At 41.7% G+C, this 16421-nt stretch overlaps 1 protein-coding gene across 1 annotated transcript in view; it reads left to right on the top strand.

The window, feature by feature from the left end:
* The first annotated feature begins 933 nt into the window (after positions 1–933).
* Positions 934–16421, top strand: part of NUP160 (nucleoporin 160) — a 37139-nt gene continuing 21651 nt past the window's right edge. Inside the window, exons 1-15 of the mRNA XM_070428012.1 lie at positions 934–1033; positions 1298–1409; positions 3063–3273; positions 3554–3776; positions 5052–5130; positions 5622–5736; positions 6485–6643; positions 8270–8347; positions 8844–8941; positions 10598–10682; positions 12492–12560; positions 14439–14522; positions 14787–14957; positions 15702–15801; positions 16181–16346. Of these exons, the coding sequence (XP_070284113.1) occupies positions 934–1033; positions 1298–1409; positions 3063–3273; positions 3554–3776; positions 5052–5130; positions 5622–5736; positions 6485–6643; positions 8270–8347; positions 8844–8941; positions 10598–10682; positions 12492–12560; positions 14439–14522; positions 14787–14957; positions 15702–15801; positions 16181–16346 (1850 nt within the window). The remainder of the gene's footprint in view (positions 1034–1297; positions 1410–3062; positions 3274–3553; positions 3777–5051; positions 5131–5621; positions 5737–6484; positions 6644–8269; positions 8348–8843; positions 8942–10597; positions 10683–12491; positions 12561–14438; positions 14523–14786; positions 14958–15701; positions 15802–16180; positions 16347–16421) is intronic.

The raw sequence follows: 16421 nt of genomic DNA, 5'->3' as shown, positions 1-16421 counted from the left end.
CAATGGCTTGGACGCAGAATGAAGGGATTGCATTGATGTGTCCTAGGAGTGAGCTGCAAAGAGAGAAGGGAGTGGTCAGAGTAGGATGGATGAAACAGAGAAAGACCACGAAGGGCTGTGGTCACTGGTAATAACAAGAAATAATAACAGATGTGCTTAACAAAAGCTTTCTACCAAGGGGAGGGGGGAAAGCCTTTCCTCTCAAAATTAGCATATTCCTCAATATTGAGCATCTGCGCGGCGCTAGATCCGGGTAAAGCCGCAGTCTCTTCCAAACCTTCAGATCACGGGTGAACGAAAGGCAAATTCCTTTCACGTATTCATGCGAACGGCACGTAGGTCACCTCAGCAGGTTGCAGCATCAACATTTTATTGCATCCATTATGCGTCCTTATACAGAATACAGTCTTGAGGGGGGAAATTCCAACACAAAAGGCCCCTCTGCCTCTCACTTCCGCTCGCCCCGATCCCACGTGTCGGGGAAGAGTGACGAGAAGGAGACCGGGTCGGGGCGCCCACACGCAGGGAGAGGGGACCGCGAACTCGGGACCCCGCAGGGGCCGCCAGGTCCCCGAACCCCGCCCTCCGGGAGCTCGGCCCCGCCGCCCGCGCCGGCTTTTTAAACAGGGAAACAAACCCGGCCCCGCCCCCCGCCCCGAGGCCGCCGGGAAAAGGGCACCGCCCCCCCGGAGACGCGGTGGCCGCGGCGCGAAGGTTCCGCAGACAGAGTCGGCTCCTCTTTCCCCTTTCCCCTCGGTCTTCCGCCCTCGTCTCCGGCCAACTCGGTGGGAGCCCCGCCAGGCAGGGTCGCAGCCGCCCTCCTCCTCCCCGAGCTTCTCTACCTGCCGGCGCCTCCGCCCGCCCCGCCCCCGGAAGTGACGCCGCCGCCGGTCCCGCTGGTGTCCCGTCGGGCTTCGCGGCAGCGGCGGGAAGATGGCGGCGGCGGGAGCTCTGGAACGGAGCTTCCTGGAGCTCAGCGGTGCTGAGCGCGAAAGGCCGAGGCACTTTCGGGAATTCACAGTGTGCGGCGCTGGTACGGGAGCAGCCGGGGAGGGCGCGACCCGCTTCTTCCCCTCGCGCCCCTCTCCTGGGTCCCTGAGTCTCTGATTCCCAGTTCATCCTCCGAAGTCCACATGGCTAGAGCCGGGCACGGGCTTCCTAGTGTCCTGCTTCTTCTTCCTTCTCCCCTTTCTCTCTGTATGGATTGTCAGGCTGTGGTCCTCCGCTTCCTCGGCGCCCTCAGTGCCTGCCGTCCCCGGGGAACCTTGTGCGCAGGCTGATCGCTCTCCTCTTGCAGGGACCGCCGGTGCCGCGGCCGGGACTGTGAAATACACGGAGAGCGCGGGAGGCTTCTGCTATGTGGAGAGCGGCACGTTGCTGTCCGTCACCAGGAACAGGTTCATTCATTGGTAAGTGCGGTGTTCGCCAAACCCCCAGGAAGGTCGGGTCGTTCTCCGAGTGTCATTCTCCAAAGCGATGCCCAGCAGGAAAGAAAGACCGTTTTCTAATCCTATGTGAATCCGGAGGAAATGAAGGAAACCAGGGTTCTAGGGGATGTGCCCCATCAGGGCAGTACTGAACGCAGAGGAAACGTAGCAGCGTAAGGGATAGAGCCCCGGGGACCAGGTGTAAACAAACCCGTTGTGTTTTTATAATGCTTCATAGCGTCCTTCACTCTGCAGACAGGTTTGAGCCCGGCAGGCACTCTGCTAGGTGTGTTAGGGATGAAGTGATGAACGAAAACCACCACCATTGTCATCATGTAAGATGTAGCAGTGTTAGATGGGGGCTCACCTTCCATGGGGCCCTTTTCAGAAGGAAAGACATTAAATCGATGACCACAGCATAGGTATATAAATACATATTTTTCATACTTGCTTCAGGAGAAAAGTATAGGGACTGTGAGAGGCTAAGGGGAGGGCCAAATGTTTTCTGTGGGGGTGAGAAAGCCTTTAAGGAAGTCCCATTTAACCTGAGATCTGAAGGATGAAGGGTTGGCCAGGCAGGGGTTTGGGGGGGGAGAGCAGTTGGGCAAGAGGGATCATCATATGCAAAGGCCATGAGGCGGGAAGAACTTGAAGAACTGACTGTCTGTGGCTTAAGTGCAAAGGGAGAAAGTGATGTGAGAGATGCTGAGATTGGGGAGGTAGGAGGGACTCATTGAGGTGAGGAAATAGAGAAAGCACAGCCATAGAGCACAGTGGAGAAAACATGATAGCTGGATGGGGGCCAGAATGGGTGACGGAAAGGCAGAGGCCTGGGAAGAGCGTATTTGAGTGTTTATGGAAGAAGGAGAGATGGAAGCAGGAGGGATATGCTTGAGACAATCAGGGATTGGCCTTTAATTGCTGTAAGGCAGGGATGGGGAAGCTTTTTTCTGCCAAGGGCCATTTGGATATTTATAACATTTGTAGACAATACAAAATTATCACTGAAAAATTAGCCTGCTATATATATAGCCTGTTAGTCAAACCTTTTCTTAGCTTGCCCCTAATGCCTTGGCAGGGCTACACCAAATGATTTCATGGGCGATGTGTTCCCCACCCCTGCTGTAAGGAGACCCACTTTTGGGGGAATAATGTGGGTAATATGGTAGATGAGATGTTGGGCTACCACATGGCAGAGTTGCACCTGAAGAAGAGTCTACCCTGCATCCTGGTGGGAATAAGTAACAGAAGTACTAGAGGGGGAAATACCCATATTTATTAGGGTCACTGTAAGTTGAGGCTGTAGTTACATACGTGGAGGCCACATTCTTTCGCAAGTAATGTGAAAGAGGGAGGGAGGTGGCGTGGATTTTCATTATAGTGGAATTTAAATAAGTGGACTATCTAGTTTGGAAATACCTCTTTTTAACAGGCACATAATATTGTGCTGTTTTGTAAATCTATATAATGTGGTTTGGAATGTAAAAATTGGTCTGAATTTCTTTGTCCAAAATTTTCATACTGGGAAAGTTCACCTGGAAATTATTTTCATATATTTCAGTGCAACAAACAGCTTTTTGAACAAATGTCTTTTTTTTTTTTTTTTTTTTTTTTTGTCTCCTTTTTTTTAAACAGGAAGACCTCCGGAGATACACTGGAGCTAGTAGAAGAGTCACTGGACATAAATCTGTTGAATAATGCAGTTCGCCTCAAATTCCAAAATTGTAGCCTCTTACCTGGAGGGGTTCATGTCTCTGAGACTCAGAATCATGTGATAATCTTGATATTAACCAATCAGACAGTGCACAGGTTGCTTTTACCTCACCCTTCCCGGATGTATAGGAGTGTAAGTTGGTTAAGTCATTTATTTCCCAGGTGCCTCTGGTTGTCACAGATTTAGAGGAATATCCTTTGGAAGTGAAGGAAATGTGGATTCCTTGTTAGCCCTCACCAAGTATAATTTGGTAGTTACTGCTTAAAATGATCAGACACATTTTAAGTTGAAGAAATAGATTTTATTAAAAAGAATAGCTTTCTTTTTAAGCTCAACAATTAGCAATTGAGAGGAACTGCAAAATTCTGCTCATTCTGGATTTAACAGATTTGTCTTTCTAATTTCTCCACAGGAGTTCGTAGTTGAAAGTCAAATGCAGTCAATATTCACTGACGTTGGAAAAGTTGACTTTAGGGATCCTTGCAACTATCAGTTAATTCCAGCAGTCCCTGGACTCCCCCCTAATTCTACCACCTCGGCAGCCTGGCTTAGCAGTGATGGGGAAGCCCTGTTTGCTCTACCATCTGCTGCTGGGGGAATCTTTATTCTTAAACTACCTCCTTATGACATACCTGGTAAGAATGGGAACTGAGTGTGGATTTAACTTTAAACAAGGAAGGCTGGACTTAAAAGTCCAAACCCATCATTCAATACAGGAATTGCTTCCATACCAATGGTCATTCATTATCACTTACGTAGTGAGCCTACTGCTTTACTGTTGTTTTTTCCAAAAGAGCAAGATTTTATACAGTGGATGAGGAACTGGAAGGCTTACTAGAATATGGGAAAAGATAACTGCAAGACAGCCTATTGTAAGGCCACTAGTAGAGATGAGTTGACTAGTTGTCTTCAGGTTGAGGTATTATAACCAAAATAATTGACACAAGGAAGTTGGGTTGCTGATACCCTGCTCCAAGTCACCGCCCTCTCTTGCCTGGATTATTGCTGTAGCTTCCCAAATGCCTCTCCAGACCTGTCCTCGCCCTCTACAGAAACTTCCTGGGCAGATTGATACACTTAACACCTAAGTTGAGTCGTTACCACTCTGTTCAAATCATTCAAATGAGGATTGTTCTTCGTCTCACTCTGAATAAACCTAAAGTCCTTACATTGGCATACAGTGACCCCCTGCTGCCTCACCTTACCTTCTTTCCCCCTCACCTTCTCGGCATCAGCTGCTTCCCTTCGCACAATTCCCTGAACATACCAGGCATACATTCCTCAGGCCTTTGGCCTGGAGTCACCTTTCCCCAGCTACCAGCTTGGCCCCTTCCCTCCGTTCCTTTAGGTCTTTGCTCAGTGTCCCCTTGGTGAAGCCTTCCCTGACCACCCTTTTCGAAGTTGCACACCCGCCCTAGCATTCACTATAGCCTTTTCGTGTTTTATTTTTCGCTTCTTACTGCTCTAATTTGTTATGCTCTACTTAATTTGTTAACTCTTGCTTCTCCCACCTCCCAGTGGAATGTAAATTCCATGAGGGTAGGAGTTTTTTATTTTGTTTACTGCTCCATCTGTAGCACTTAGCACTGCCCAACACATGAAAGGTCCACAGTGATTTTTTTGAGAGGAATGAAGTATTTCTGAGCAATATGAGTTACTATTTATAAATGGCAAAAATTTTCCCTAGGAATCTGAAAATGTCATTTTTATTGAGCCAATAATGATTCAAAAGATTTTAGGTGTAATATTCATGGAAAGCACATCCTAAGATTTCCCTAGATAGAAATGTGTAAGCCTGTCACCTGTTATAAAGACCCAGTTCATAGTTGCATCCTTCTCACCTTTGCGTTTCACTGAGTATCGTCAGAAGGTGGCTTGGATACATCATTGGTCTGTTTTCAATCTTGTAGGGATGGCATCAGTTGTGGAACTGAAACAGAGTTCGGTAATGCAACGACTGCTTGTAGGCTGGATGCCAACAGCTATCAGGTAAGTGGTGCCTGGCAGGTAAATCAAAAGGCCTAAGAATTTAATCTTTTTGCACTGTTAGTGCTTCCATTCTTACTCCAAGGCAGATAAAAATGGTACTGGAAAGGGTCAGAGTATGCCCAACATCACATTCCATCTGAGGAGAGCCACAGTGCAAAGCCCACTTAACTTGGGATTAGACACCTTGACAACAGAAGCTGGCTTCCTGTGTATGCTCTCAACATCCAGTTTGGCACTCTGCCCTGACTTACCAAATCCAATTTTATGTAATATTAGAAGTAGAAAGTATTTGATGTTTAGAACAGTATTCCATTGTTATGTAGAGCCTTTTAAAATTTATCATAGTCATTGGTTGTAAATTAAATAGAAACTGTAGTGACCTTATGCCAACATACAATCTGTTGCTCCTGTTAACTGTACATTATCTCTTAAATTGGGATTTATAACAACCAGATGATTTGCGATAGTAAAACTTGGCCTTACGTTTTTAGAGGTGATCAGGGGTCTTCAGATCGTCCCCTCAGTCTTGCTGTTCATTGTGTTGAGAATGATGCCTTCATCTTTGCTCTGTGCCAGGATCATAAACTACGCATGTGGTCTTATAAGGTAAATGCTACATTTTTAGTTACAGTAAGTTAAAAAAGGATTGTGAATTGTAAGATAATTGAAGTTAATCTTGCTGCTTCTGTTAGATTATCAGATCACTTAGTTTGAAAATTATGGGCCATTTCCAGTTTCATTTGGTTTCATTTTTCATACATTTCTCAGCTAAGTTTTCATCTATATCTTGAAAATTATGAAATAATAGAAAAGTTGAAATAATAGTACAGAGTATATCCTTCCCTTAAGATGAACAAATATGCTTTTTTTAAAAAAATATATGTTTTTATTGATTTTAGAGAGAGAGGGAGAGAGATAGAAACATTGATGAGAGACATATCAACATCCATTGCCTGCCTCCTGCACACCACCTGCCAGAGATTAAGCCTACAACCCAAGCATGTGCCCTACCCAGAATTGAACTGATGACTTCTTGGTGCATGGGTCAATGCTCAGCCACTAAGCCACACCAGCCAGGCCAAATATGCTTTTGAAATGCAATTGGTAAAATAGTTTCCAAGATTCACAAAACAGCTGATAATTATCTCTATCAGACTAAGAGATAATTTCATCTTAACCCTCAACACACACACACACACACACACACACACACACACACACACACACCTACACACCTGTATGGTCCTTCAGCACATAAATTAGAGTGCTAGATGTAATGGATGATTCCTTTAAAGGGGGAGGAGACTTGTTTTTTAACCTAAATATTCTTTGATGCCACTTATTACTTGGGCAGGACCAAATGTGCCTGATGGTAGCCAACATACTGGAGTATGTCCCTGTGAAAAAAGACCTTCAGCTCACTGCTGGGACTGGACACAAATTACGACTTGCTTACTCCCCTGCCATGGGACTCTATCTGGGGATTTACATGCATGCACCAAAACGAGGACAGGTATGAAACACATGACATGTATGAAGTGATTCTATACGTGGGAAAGTGGCTGTGAACTCATCAAGTCTGTTTCAGCTCTTCACGTCAGCTTCAATGTCTCCTGTTCTTTCTGCAGAGATGGTGGGTTTTGTGCTCATGTGTGGATTAAGCAGGAGAAGTCAGGATGAAAGGGTGTAGAGAGTTTAAAGGACTATGAAAGGAAAAGTTAACCAAAAACCAACAAGAAAACAAACTTGCAAGTCTGTGAGGAAAAAATGGAGTTATAAAAGGGATATAGGTGGTTAAGGGGAAATTAAATTTTAGAAATAATTTTGCTCATCTAAACACTAGCTGTTGTATGTAAATGAGGTAAGTAGGAAGTAATACAATGATATAATAGTGTGATAAACCGCCATTTATTTCGTTTGTGTGTTTGGCACAGCGTTGGGGCCATTTAAGTTCAATAACAAATGCTTGAGCTGCTTACTCTGAGCTCACACTTTAGATAGTATCCATTTAATCTTTTTTTTTTTTTTCAAATATAAGAAAGCATTTTTTTTAAAGGGTTTCTTTTCTTTTTTTTTTTTTTTTTTTTTTTTTTGTCTAAAATTTTCCATATATTTTCTTTTTCCCCAATCCATTTAATGTTAACAGCATTCCAGTAAGGTTTGTCCTCACTGTGCTAGAGCTGATTCCCATGCTGGCTGCGACCCTGCTTGGGTGCCGTCCTCATTCCTTCCTGTTGGTCTCTTATACCACTCTTCATTATTTTTTAATTTAATATATTTTAATTGATTTGAGAAAAGAAGGGAGAGAGAGAGAGAAAAATATCAATCAGCTGCCTCCTGCACCCCCACTTTTAACCAGGGATCGAGCCCACAACCTGGGCATGTGCCCTGACCAGGAATTGAAGTGGCAAGAATTTTATTATGATGAAATACTGGTAGAATAGTTAAAGGCATACCACATCCGAATAATCAATGTAAATATTTTCTTTCAAAGTTGTAAGTTTTTATATCACATTTTGTAAAAGTTTTCATAAACAAGGTTTTGAAGTAAACACAGGTGACATGAACCATTCATTGCTATGTAACTTACTGTGTTTTTATGCTGTTTTATACTTTTTTGAATTACAATAGCAGCAATTAAGTTATTTGTATTTTGCTTAACTAAGACAAAAATGCTTTTACTTGACTATAGAATAAATACATTTTAGTTAAAAAAAAAAAGTTATGATAAATACTACAATATGGGTAAACCTTAAGGACAAGTAAAATAAGCCAGTCACAAAAAGACGAATACTGTTAAGATTCTACTTACATAAAATGCCTACAGTAGTCAAAGTCATATTGATAGGAAACATAGTGGAGGCTACCAAGAGCTAGTGGGAGAGGGGAATGGGAAGTGTTTATAGGTACAGAGTTTTGGTTTTGTAAGATGAAAAATGTTTGAGGGATCAGGTGCACAATAATGTAAATGTGCTCGATACTGTTGAACTGTACACTTAAAAATTGTTAAGATGGTAAATGTTTTTGTGTATTTGACCATACTTTTTAAAGAATTGGTTTCTATATGCTAATAAACTGTTGTTTAGACAAGTAGTATGTTGTATTTCGAGTAATAAATTGCCAACTTACATTTTAACAGTTCTGCATTTTCCAACTGGTGAGCGCTGAGAATAACCACTACAGTCTAGATCACATTTCTTCCCTGTTCACTTCTCAGGTAGGTTCAATCATCCTTTGCATGTCACACAAATACAGGAAAGAAGTATTGGCTAACTCAACTATATTGTCCTGGAATTGAAATGCTAAAATGGAATATTTCATGATGTATGCAAACAAAATTTCATTTTGGTTTCACCTCGGTTTTGGGGCACTGTCTTTTGTTTTTATGCTTTTATCTCTCCTACGGATATAAATTTAAGTCATTATAAACTGCTACCCTTTCTTATTTTATTTACTTTTAATATATTTTTATTGATTTCAGAGAGGAAGGGAGAGAGAGATAGCAACATCAGTGATGGGAGAGAGTCATTGATCAGCTGCCTCCTGCACACCTCCCACTGGGGATTGAGCCTGTAACCCAGGCATGTGACCTTGACTGGAATCAAACTGGGGCCCTTCAGTCCACAGACCAACACTCTATCCAAACCGGGCAAGGTCTATCCTTTCTTATTTTAAACCCCCTATTTCCCCCCGTCCCCCCCATTTCCTCCTAGGAAACACTGATTGACTTTGCCTTAACCTCTACGGATATCTGGGCCCTGTGGCATGATGCTGAGAACCAAACAGTGGTGAAATACATCAACTTTGAACAGTATGTATCACTTACCTCTGTCATCCTACCTTACCCCAGGCAGTTTCATACTAAGGAAAAGAGAGCATTTTATGTAGAACCAAAATCAAGTGTTTGTATATAAAGAACTCTGGCTGTTGTTAACAGTTTCTGAAAAACCTTTTATGTTTGTGTTATTTCTTACCTTTTGATTTTAGGATGAAATGAGGATTCTTAGCATTGGAATGAAATGAAGAAAATACTGAACTTTTTTGTTGTTTTTTTGAGAGATAGCACATATCCAAAATACTTCTAATCTGGGAGGGTATTTTTTGCTTCTAAGCAAAGACTATTTCTGATACCCACCACTTCCAAAAGACATTGAAACCCCTTTGGGAATCTCAGTTTCCTCATCATGTGGAAATAGATTACACAAATACAGTGCTTCCCAAACATTTTTTAAAACAGGAAACCCTTTTTTTCCCCAAAAGATAATGAACTCCACTACATAACAAACCTAGTGTTTTATGAATATTATAATACAATTTAATGTACCAGTATTGAGAATTTCTAACATAAATCTGGTAATTTTTTTAAAGATTTTTTTTATTGAATTTTTTTTCTTTACGAATATTTTATTGATTTTTAGAAAGAGAGGAAGGGAGAGAGACAAAGAGAAACATCAGTGTAAGAGAGCAACATTAATTGGCTGCCTCCTGCACGTATTGCACCCACAACCTAGGCATGTGCCCTAACTGGGAATCAAACTGGCAACCTTTTAGTGCATGGGACAGTGCCCAACTCACTGAGCCTCTGCTGGCCAGGGCTTCTGAAGACTTTTTAAAAATATATTTTATTGATTTTTTACAGAGAGGAAGGGAGAGGGATAGAGAGTTAGAAACATTGATGAGAGAGAAACATCGATCAGCTGCCTCCTGCACACCCCCTACTGGGGATGTGCCCGCAACCAAGGTACATGCCCTTGACCAGAATCAAACCTGGGACCCTTCAGTCTGCAGGCCGACGCTCTATCCACTGAGCCAAACCGATTAGGGCTGAAGATTTTTTTTATTGAATTTTTTTTCTTTAAGAATATTGTTTTGATTTTTAGAGTGATTTTTAACAATTGATCAAGCAGTCAATGCAGAGGTTCAGTGATAGGGCCCTCCCTGCCCAGATACTGCCAATGGCATAAGCTTTGCTTTTATTCATCACTAGAGGAGGTGCACGAAAATTCATGCCCTCAGTCCAGCCTGCGCCCTCTCGCAGTCCGGGATACCTTGGGGGATGTCCACCTGCCAGCTTAGGCCTTCTCCCCGGAGGATCAGGCCTAAGCTGGCAGTCAGACATCCCTCTGGCAGCCTGGGAGCCCTCAGGGGATGTCTGGCTGCCTAAGCTGCAGTCGGACATCCTTAGCACTGCAGAGGAGGCTGGAGAGGCTCCTGCCACTGCCGCTGCACTTGCAGCCATCAGCCCAGCTTGTGGTTGGGCAGAGCTCCCGCTGTGGGAGCGCACTGACCACCAGGGGGCAGCTCCTGTGTTGAGGGTCTGCCCCCTGGTAGTAATCAGTGTGCATCATAGCAACCAGTCGTTTCCAGTCAGTGGTTCCCAGTCATTCCACCTTAGGGTCAATTTGCATATTACCCTTTTATTATGTAGGATTGTTCTATAGACTGATGGACTTTTTTTTCTCTCTAGTAATGTTGCAGGTCAGTGGAATCCAGTTTTTATGCAGCCTCTGCCAGAGGAAGAGATCATTATCAGAGATGATCAAGACCCCAGAGTAAGCAATGCTAAAGTATTACATAAGGGGATGGTTTACTCCGATTATTAGTTTCAGAAGAGCCAGTTATATTAGAACTCCTGCAGCTGCAGGTGAGGGAAACCACCTCTAACTGACAGGTTTAAAAGGAGAATGCATTGGCTTGTTACGTGGCTTCAGGCATGGTTGGAACAATGCCATCAAGGCTTGATCTCTGCTTTGTCTCTGTTTTGCTTTCCTCCTTGTTGGCTTTATTCTCAGGCAAGCTCCCTGCCTGAGCCTGTGCATTTTGTGAACCAAGCAACCCCAGAGGGAAGAGAGCACCTCTGTCCCAGGTCCTGGAGTAGATGCTCACTAGCCTGGCTTGGGTTATCTAGTAATTCCTGACACAGTCACTTTGATCAGAAGAAAGAGTATTCTGGCTTGGCATGAGAAACATGTCCAACCTGGGCCTTGCTGTTGTGGAAGGTGGTTGAAGTAAGTTGAGTATAGATAGTGGAAAAATGGTTCCGTAGAAAAAGAAAAGGGATTTGTTAGTAAAAGAAGGGGAAATGGATTCTGGGCAGGCACAAATCACTGTACTACCTATGATGGTACATGCATATAAGCTTGAAATAATATAAATGCTGGTAGAGGTATATGCTATGAAGAAAATAACTTTAAAAGGTAGTGCATTAGGGAGCAAACAGGCCAGTCCTGTTTTCCAGGGACACCCTTGGGATAAATGGTAGAAAAAGCTTTCAGTTGATGCCTTGGTATTAAAATGAGATGTAAAAGATTATGGGCTATAATTCTGAAACTGACTATTTGTGGGATTGGAAAGCCCACTTTAAATATCTGAAATTGAATATTGCCATGTTTCTAATCCCAAGAGTTTATTGGCACTTGACTTTAGTCTCAACGCCAAAATCAAATGCTGATTATTAAAATCCTTGTTTTTCCCCTTCATTTTGGTCATTTGATCATGCCCAGAACCCCAGTACAAGGTAAGAACTTGAAAGAAAGTCAGTCAGGTTTATTATTCTGGCAAATCTGGTTAATGAAATTGGGTCACAGTAATTAGATAGTGTGAGATTTTCCATTTTATTCTCACTCCGTCATTTCCCCACTTAGCTTATTGCAGTTTTCTGTTTGTTTTTTACACATAACTCCTATTATTCTTTGGGGGGTTTTCTTTATTTTTTTTAATTTTTTTTTAATTTTTTTTTTTTAATATATTTTATTGATTTTTTACAGAGAGGAAGGGAGAGAGATAGAGAGTTAGAAACATCGATGAGAGAGAAACATCGACCAGCTGCCTCCTGCACATCTCCCACTGGGGATGTGCCCGCAACCCAGGTACATGCCCTTGACCGGAATCGAACCTGGGACCCTTCAGTCCGCAGGCCGACGCTCTATCCACTGAGCCAAACCGGTTTCGGCTGGGGGGTTTTCTTTAATATGTAAGCCATAAAATGTGTACTTTGTGGGTAGTGTAGAAACCAGTCTAATTGTTCTTACTAGTGCATATCACCAGTAAATGAGATTTGCCTCTCTTTGGTTTAAGTTGGGAGTTTAATAAACTGGTTTCCAGTGGAACCCAGTGGTGCTCATGAGGAGCACACTGTGCTTCTAATTGGTTCAGACGCCACAGCGCTTACTTGCGGCAGGGGGGAGTGCGGGGGGATATAGAATTGCTCTACTACCTGTCACTGCTCAAATGTCCAAGGGCCAGATTTCCATGTTCCTATAATAGAAACTCAGCTTTGGTGGAAACATGTTAAATTCTTCAGTTTTTCCAATTTTTATCTTTTTAGAATGATACTAATTTTTGTTTTAATGTTCTAACAGGAGATGTATTTGCAGAGTCTGTTTACACCAGGACGGTTCATAAATGCAGCTTTATGTAAAGCTTTACAGGTCAGTTAGAAAATATTTAATGTTCATTTAAGTTTATCTGTGTTATTACTATTGTATAATTAATGACTGCTATTAATGTTTGTTGTTTTGCACGTACTATCAACAGTGAATGTGTTTTTGCAATTGCATAATGCAATTTTTAAGTAAACACTATTTATAAATGTGTTTGTAAATGCTATTATAATTTTTATAAATGGTCTTTCTATTAAGTGAGACTCCCAGCAGGGCGGTAAAATGAGGTACTTTCCCAGTGACTAATTAAGCATGTCAGTGGTACAAAGAGAAATTTGTGCCTGCCCTATTATGAAAAGATACCATGCTACACTACATGTAATCTCTATACTTGAAAGAAGTTTAAAATATTTTCCAATAAAACATAAAAACAGTTAAAAATAAATAAACTATTTTCTTGGTTGGTTTTGGTGATGCTCTCTTTTTACCCTTTTGTTAGTACAGTGAAGGTCTGGCTTGGTTCCGGTTCAATCTAAAATCTAAACTTCAAAATCACATGGTTTAAGAGATGCTTAAAATTTTACAAAAGGACTCTACAGTCACTTAGTCTTCCTTAAATTGCCACACTTGGTGAATTTAAAATAGAATATCACTCAGAGGATGGAAAGGCCCTTAGAATCTCCTGATCTGACCTCCCACGCACAGCAGAAACGAGGCTTCTGTGAAGGACAGCTTCTCAGCTTCTAGTTGCCTCTGCCTCCCAGTGGCAACTTGTTCAGTGGCTTTTGTGTTAGTGATTGCTCGCAGACTGTGTCATTTAAAAGTTCCTCCCGGTATTGGGTCAGATTTAACCCTTATCCTTTTAGTGGCTTTTTCCTTTTATAACATCATAGAACTTGTCTCTCCTATAAAGCAACCTTCAGATATTTTAAGAATTTTTTCATGTTCTTTTTCTCCAGAATTAATATGCCAGTTCTTTAACTTTCTCTCAATTGGTTAAAAAATAAAATAAAATAAACAAAAACAATGGGGGGAAATGTTCCAGACCCTTGACTTTTCTTCCAGGTACATTTTTTTGTTTGTTTGTTTTTAATCCTCACCCGAGGATATTTTTTCCATTGCTTTTTTAGAGAGAGGGAAAGACAGAGAGAAACATCGATGTGAGAGAAACACATCGATTGGTTGCCTCCTGCACGAGCCCTGACCAGGGCCTGAGCCAGGAAAGAGCCTGCAACCAAGGCATGTGCCATTGACTGGAATTGAACCCCAAGCCTTCGGTCTGCAGGCTGACGCTCTATCCACTGACTCAAACCAGCTAGGGCCCAGGTTCATTTTTTAATATCTGGCTACCCTATGTTTCTGTTTTCCCTCTGATAAAACTTCTGAATGATATGGTCACTTTCTCCTCTTCTTTTCATCTCATCAGCACTTTTTCCTTGTTAACAATAATCAAGTGTATGATAATATTTCTCACAATGTCTCTTGCACACTGAGGTACTAAATAATCAGTAAGGCATTTATCAGATGTTTTCCTCTATGAAAACCATTGTCAGTAGTGAGCCACCATCACTGCTGTAGCTTAGCTTGTGCCAGTCTCAGGGTGTGTATATTCAGTATCACCTTATGTCTTCCTTCCAGCTGAGTAATAGCCATTCTCCTTCCTTTTGCTTTTTGTAATGATCCAAATGTGCCCTATTATAACTCTTTCAGAATCGTGGATTTCTATAGTTTATTCTGGTCTAAACTACCCTAAACTTGATTTCAGTTACGGGAATTATTTGCACAATGTTAGGGATAATTGTATATCCCGGTCATGTCTAGTCTCTGTGTGTTGTCATATATTGCCTCAATGCCTTCTAAACTAGAGCATTTTTCATTTAGTTTTAGGTATTATATAACTCTCCCACATGTCTCTCTTAATTTTAGATTTTCTGCCGAGGAACTGAGAGGAATTTAGATCTTTCCTGGAGTGAACTAAAGAAAGAAGTTACTTTAGCTGTTGAAAGTGAGGTGAGGTCTGGGTAAAGAAAACATAAATCTATTTTTCCATATTGATATGGGCAGATTGGTACTGAGGAATTCACTAGGAAGTATGTTTATATCTTTTAATTGGAGAATTAGATATATATTTACATAGACTATGGCATGTAAGCCATAAGGATTATTCATTTGGCTCTAGCTTAGTAAAATAATATTAGACAGTTATGTTTTGGGGGAGAAAGATCCCTAATGGTATTAAGAGTTTATTTTCTTTTTCTTTTTTTTCTTTGCCAGCTCCAAGGAAGTGTAACAGAGTATGAATTTTCCCAGGAACAGTTTCGAAATTTACAACAGGAATTTTGGTGCAAGTTCTATGCCTGCTGTCTTCAGTATCAAGAAGCCCTCTCTCATCCGCTCGCTCTACATTTGAATCCACACACAAACATGGTGTGCCTGCTGAAAAAAGTAAGGGCACTGAGGCGTAGAGAAGAACTCCTTTAGACAGTCGATGAGTCTTGCAGAATGCTGGTCTGCTGTATATTGCAGTTGGCTTTTAGGACTCCCCCTTCCCCCAAAATTCTATTTCATTTGTATTTAGATAGTCTTCTGCATTGTTTGTACTTCTTTGCATTCCATTTTATTTACCTTTTATATTGAAGTGATTTCAAACTTAATATGAAACTTACAAGGATAGCACACAGAACTGTATACCCTTCACCCAGATTCACCATTTGTTAACATCCATTTGCTTTTTTTCCTTCTATATTTTTTTTTTTCCTGCTCCACGTGAGAGTTAGTTGAGGACTTCATGCCCCATTATCTGTACGTAGTTTAGCATGTGTCTAAGGTCAGGGGTATTCTTTCGTAATCACAGCACAAGTTAATGATCAGGCAAGTTGATATTGATGTAATATTATACAGTTCATATTCAGATTTTACCAGTTGTGCCCATGAGTTTCTTCTTGATCTGGAATCCAATCCAAGATCTTGCAAGTTACGTCATGGGTTTTTTTACCTTAATCTCAAACTGCTGTCAGCCTTTCTTTGTCTTTCATGACTTTGACATGTTTTAAAGTCTATACCTATTGTTTTATAGTGTCCCCCAATTTGGATTTGTGTGATTGCTTCCTCATGATAAGATTCAGGTCTTAATTGTTTTCTATCTTTAAACATTCACTGAAATGAAGTTAACTGGGTTTGTATTTCCAGGGGTACTTGTCTTTCCTTATGCCTTCCTCCTTAGTGGATCATTTGTACCTCCTGCCTGATGAGAACCTTTTGACTGAGGATGAGACGACCATATCTGATGGTAATAGTAAAGTTATGTCTATATTTAATCCCCATCCTGCATGAATCCTACGCTTTGTTTCGATAGCCACTGTGACCTTGCCTAGTCATTTTATCCCACTAGATATTTTAAGGAAACCTGAAGAGTCCTAAGCATCTCTAAGACCTCAGATAAATCCTCGGCATTTAATTATTAATATCCATATCATAGAAGTGTAATATGCTTATTTGAGCGGATGTCCTTCCGGACGAAGCCAGGGCTGCGAGGGCCAGGGCTGCGGTGGGCAGGAGCCAAGCCCCTTGCACGAATTTCATGCATCGGGCCTCTAGTTTTCATATAGTATTAATCAGTAGCTCTTCATTGGCTTGAGACATGATTGTTAACTTTCTCTTACTCATAGATGTGGATGTTGCTCGGGATGTCATATGTCTTATAAAATGCCTTCGGCTGATTGGAGAGTCTGTGACTATGGATATGTCAGTAATGATGGAGATGAGTTGTTTCAACCTACAGTCGCCAGAAAAGGCTGCAGAACAGATTCTGGAAGATTTGATCACTATTGATGTGTAAGGAGAATTTAGGGTAAAGTGAACTTCCTAATGGAAATTTAGCAATTTTTAGCACCAAAGTCAGGTTTCTAA

This window comes from Myotis yumanensis, unplaced genomic scaffold (assembly GCF_028538775.1).
Source record: "Myotis yumanensis isolate MYYU_CA2020_CCGP unplaced genomic scaffold, mMyoYum1.0.hap1 SCAF_10, whole genome shotgun sequence".
In the NCBI taxonomy this organism is placed as follows: domain Eukaryota; kingdom Metazoa; phylum Chordata; class Mammalia; order Chiroptera; family Vespertilionidae; genus Myotis; species Myotis yumanensis.
The sequence above is the reverse complement of the archived record's forward strand: the minus strand, read 5'-3'. Positions and strand labels throughout refer to the sequence as shown.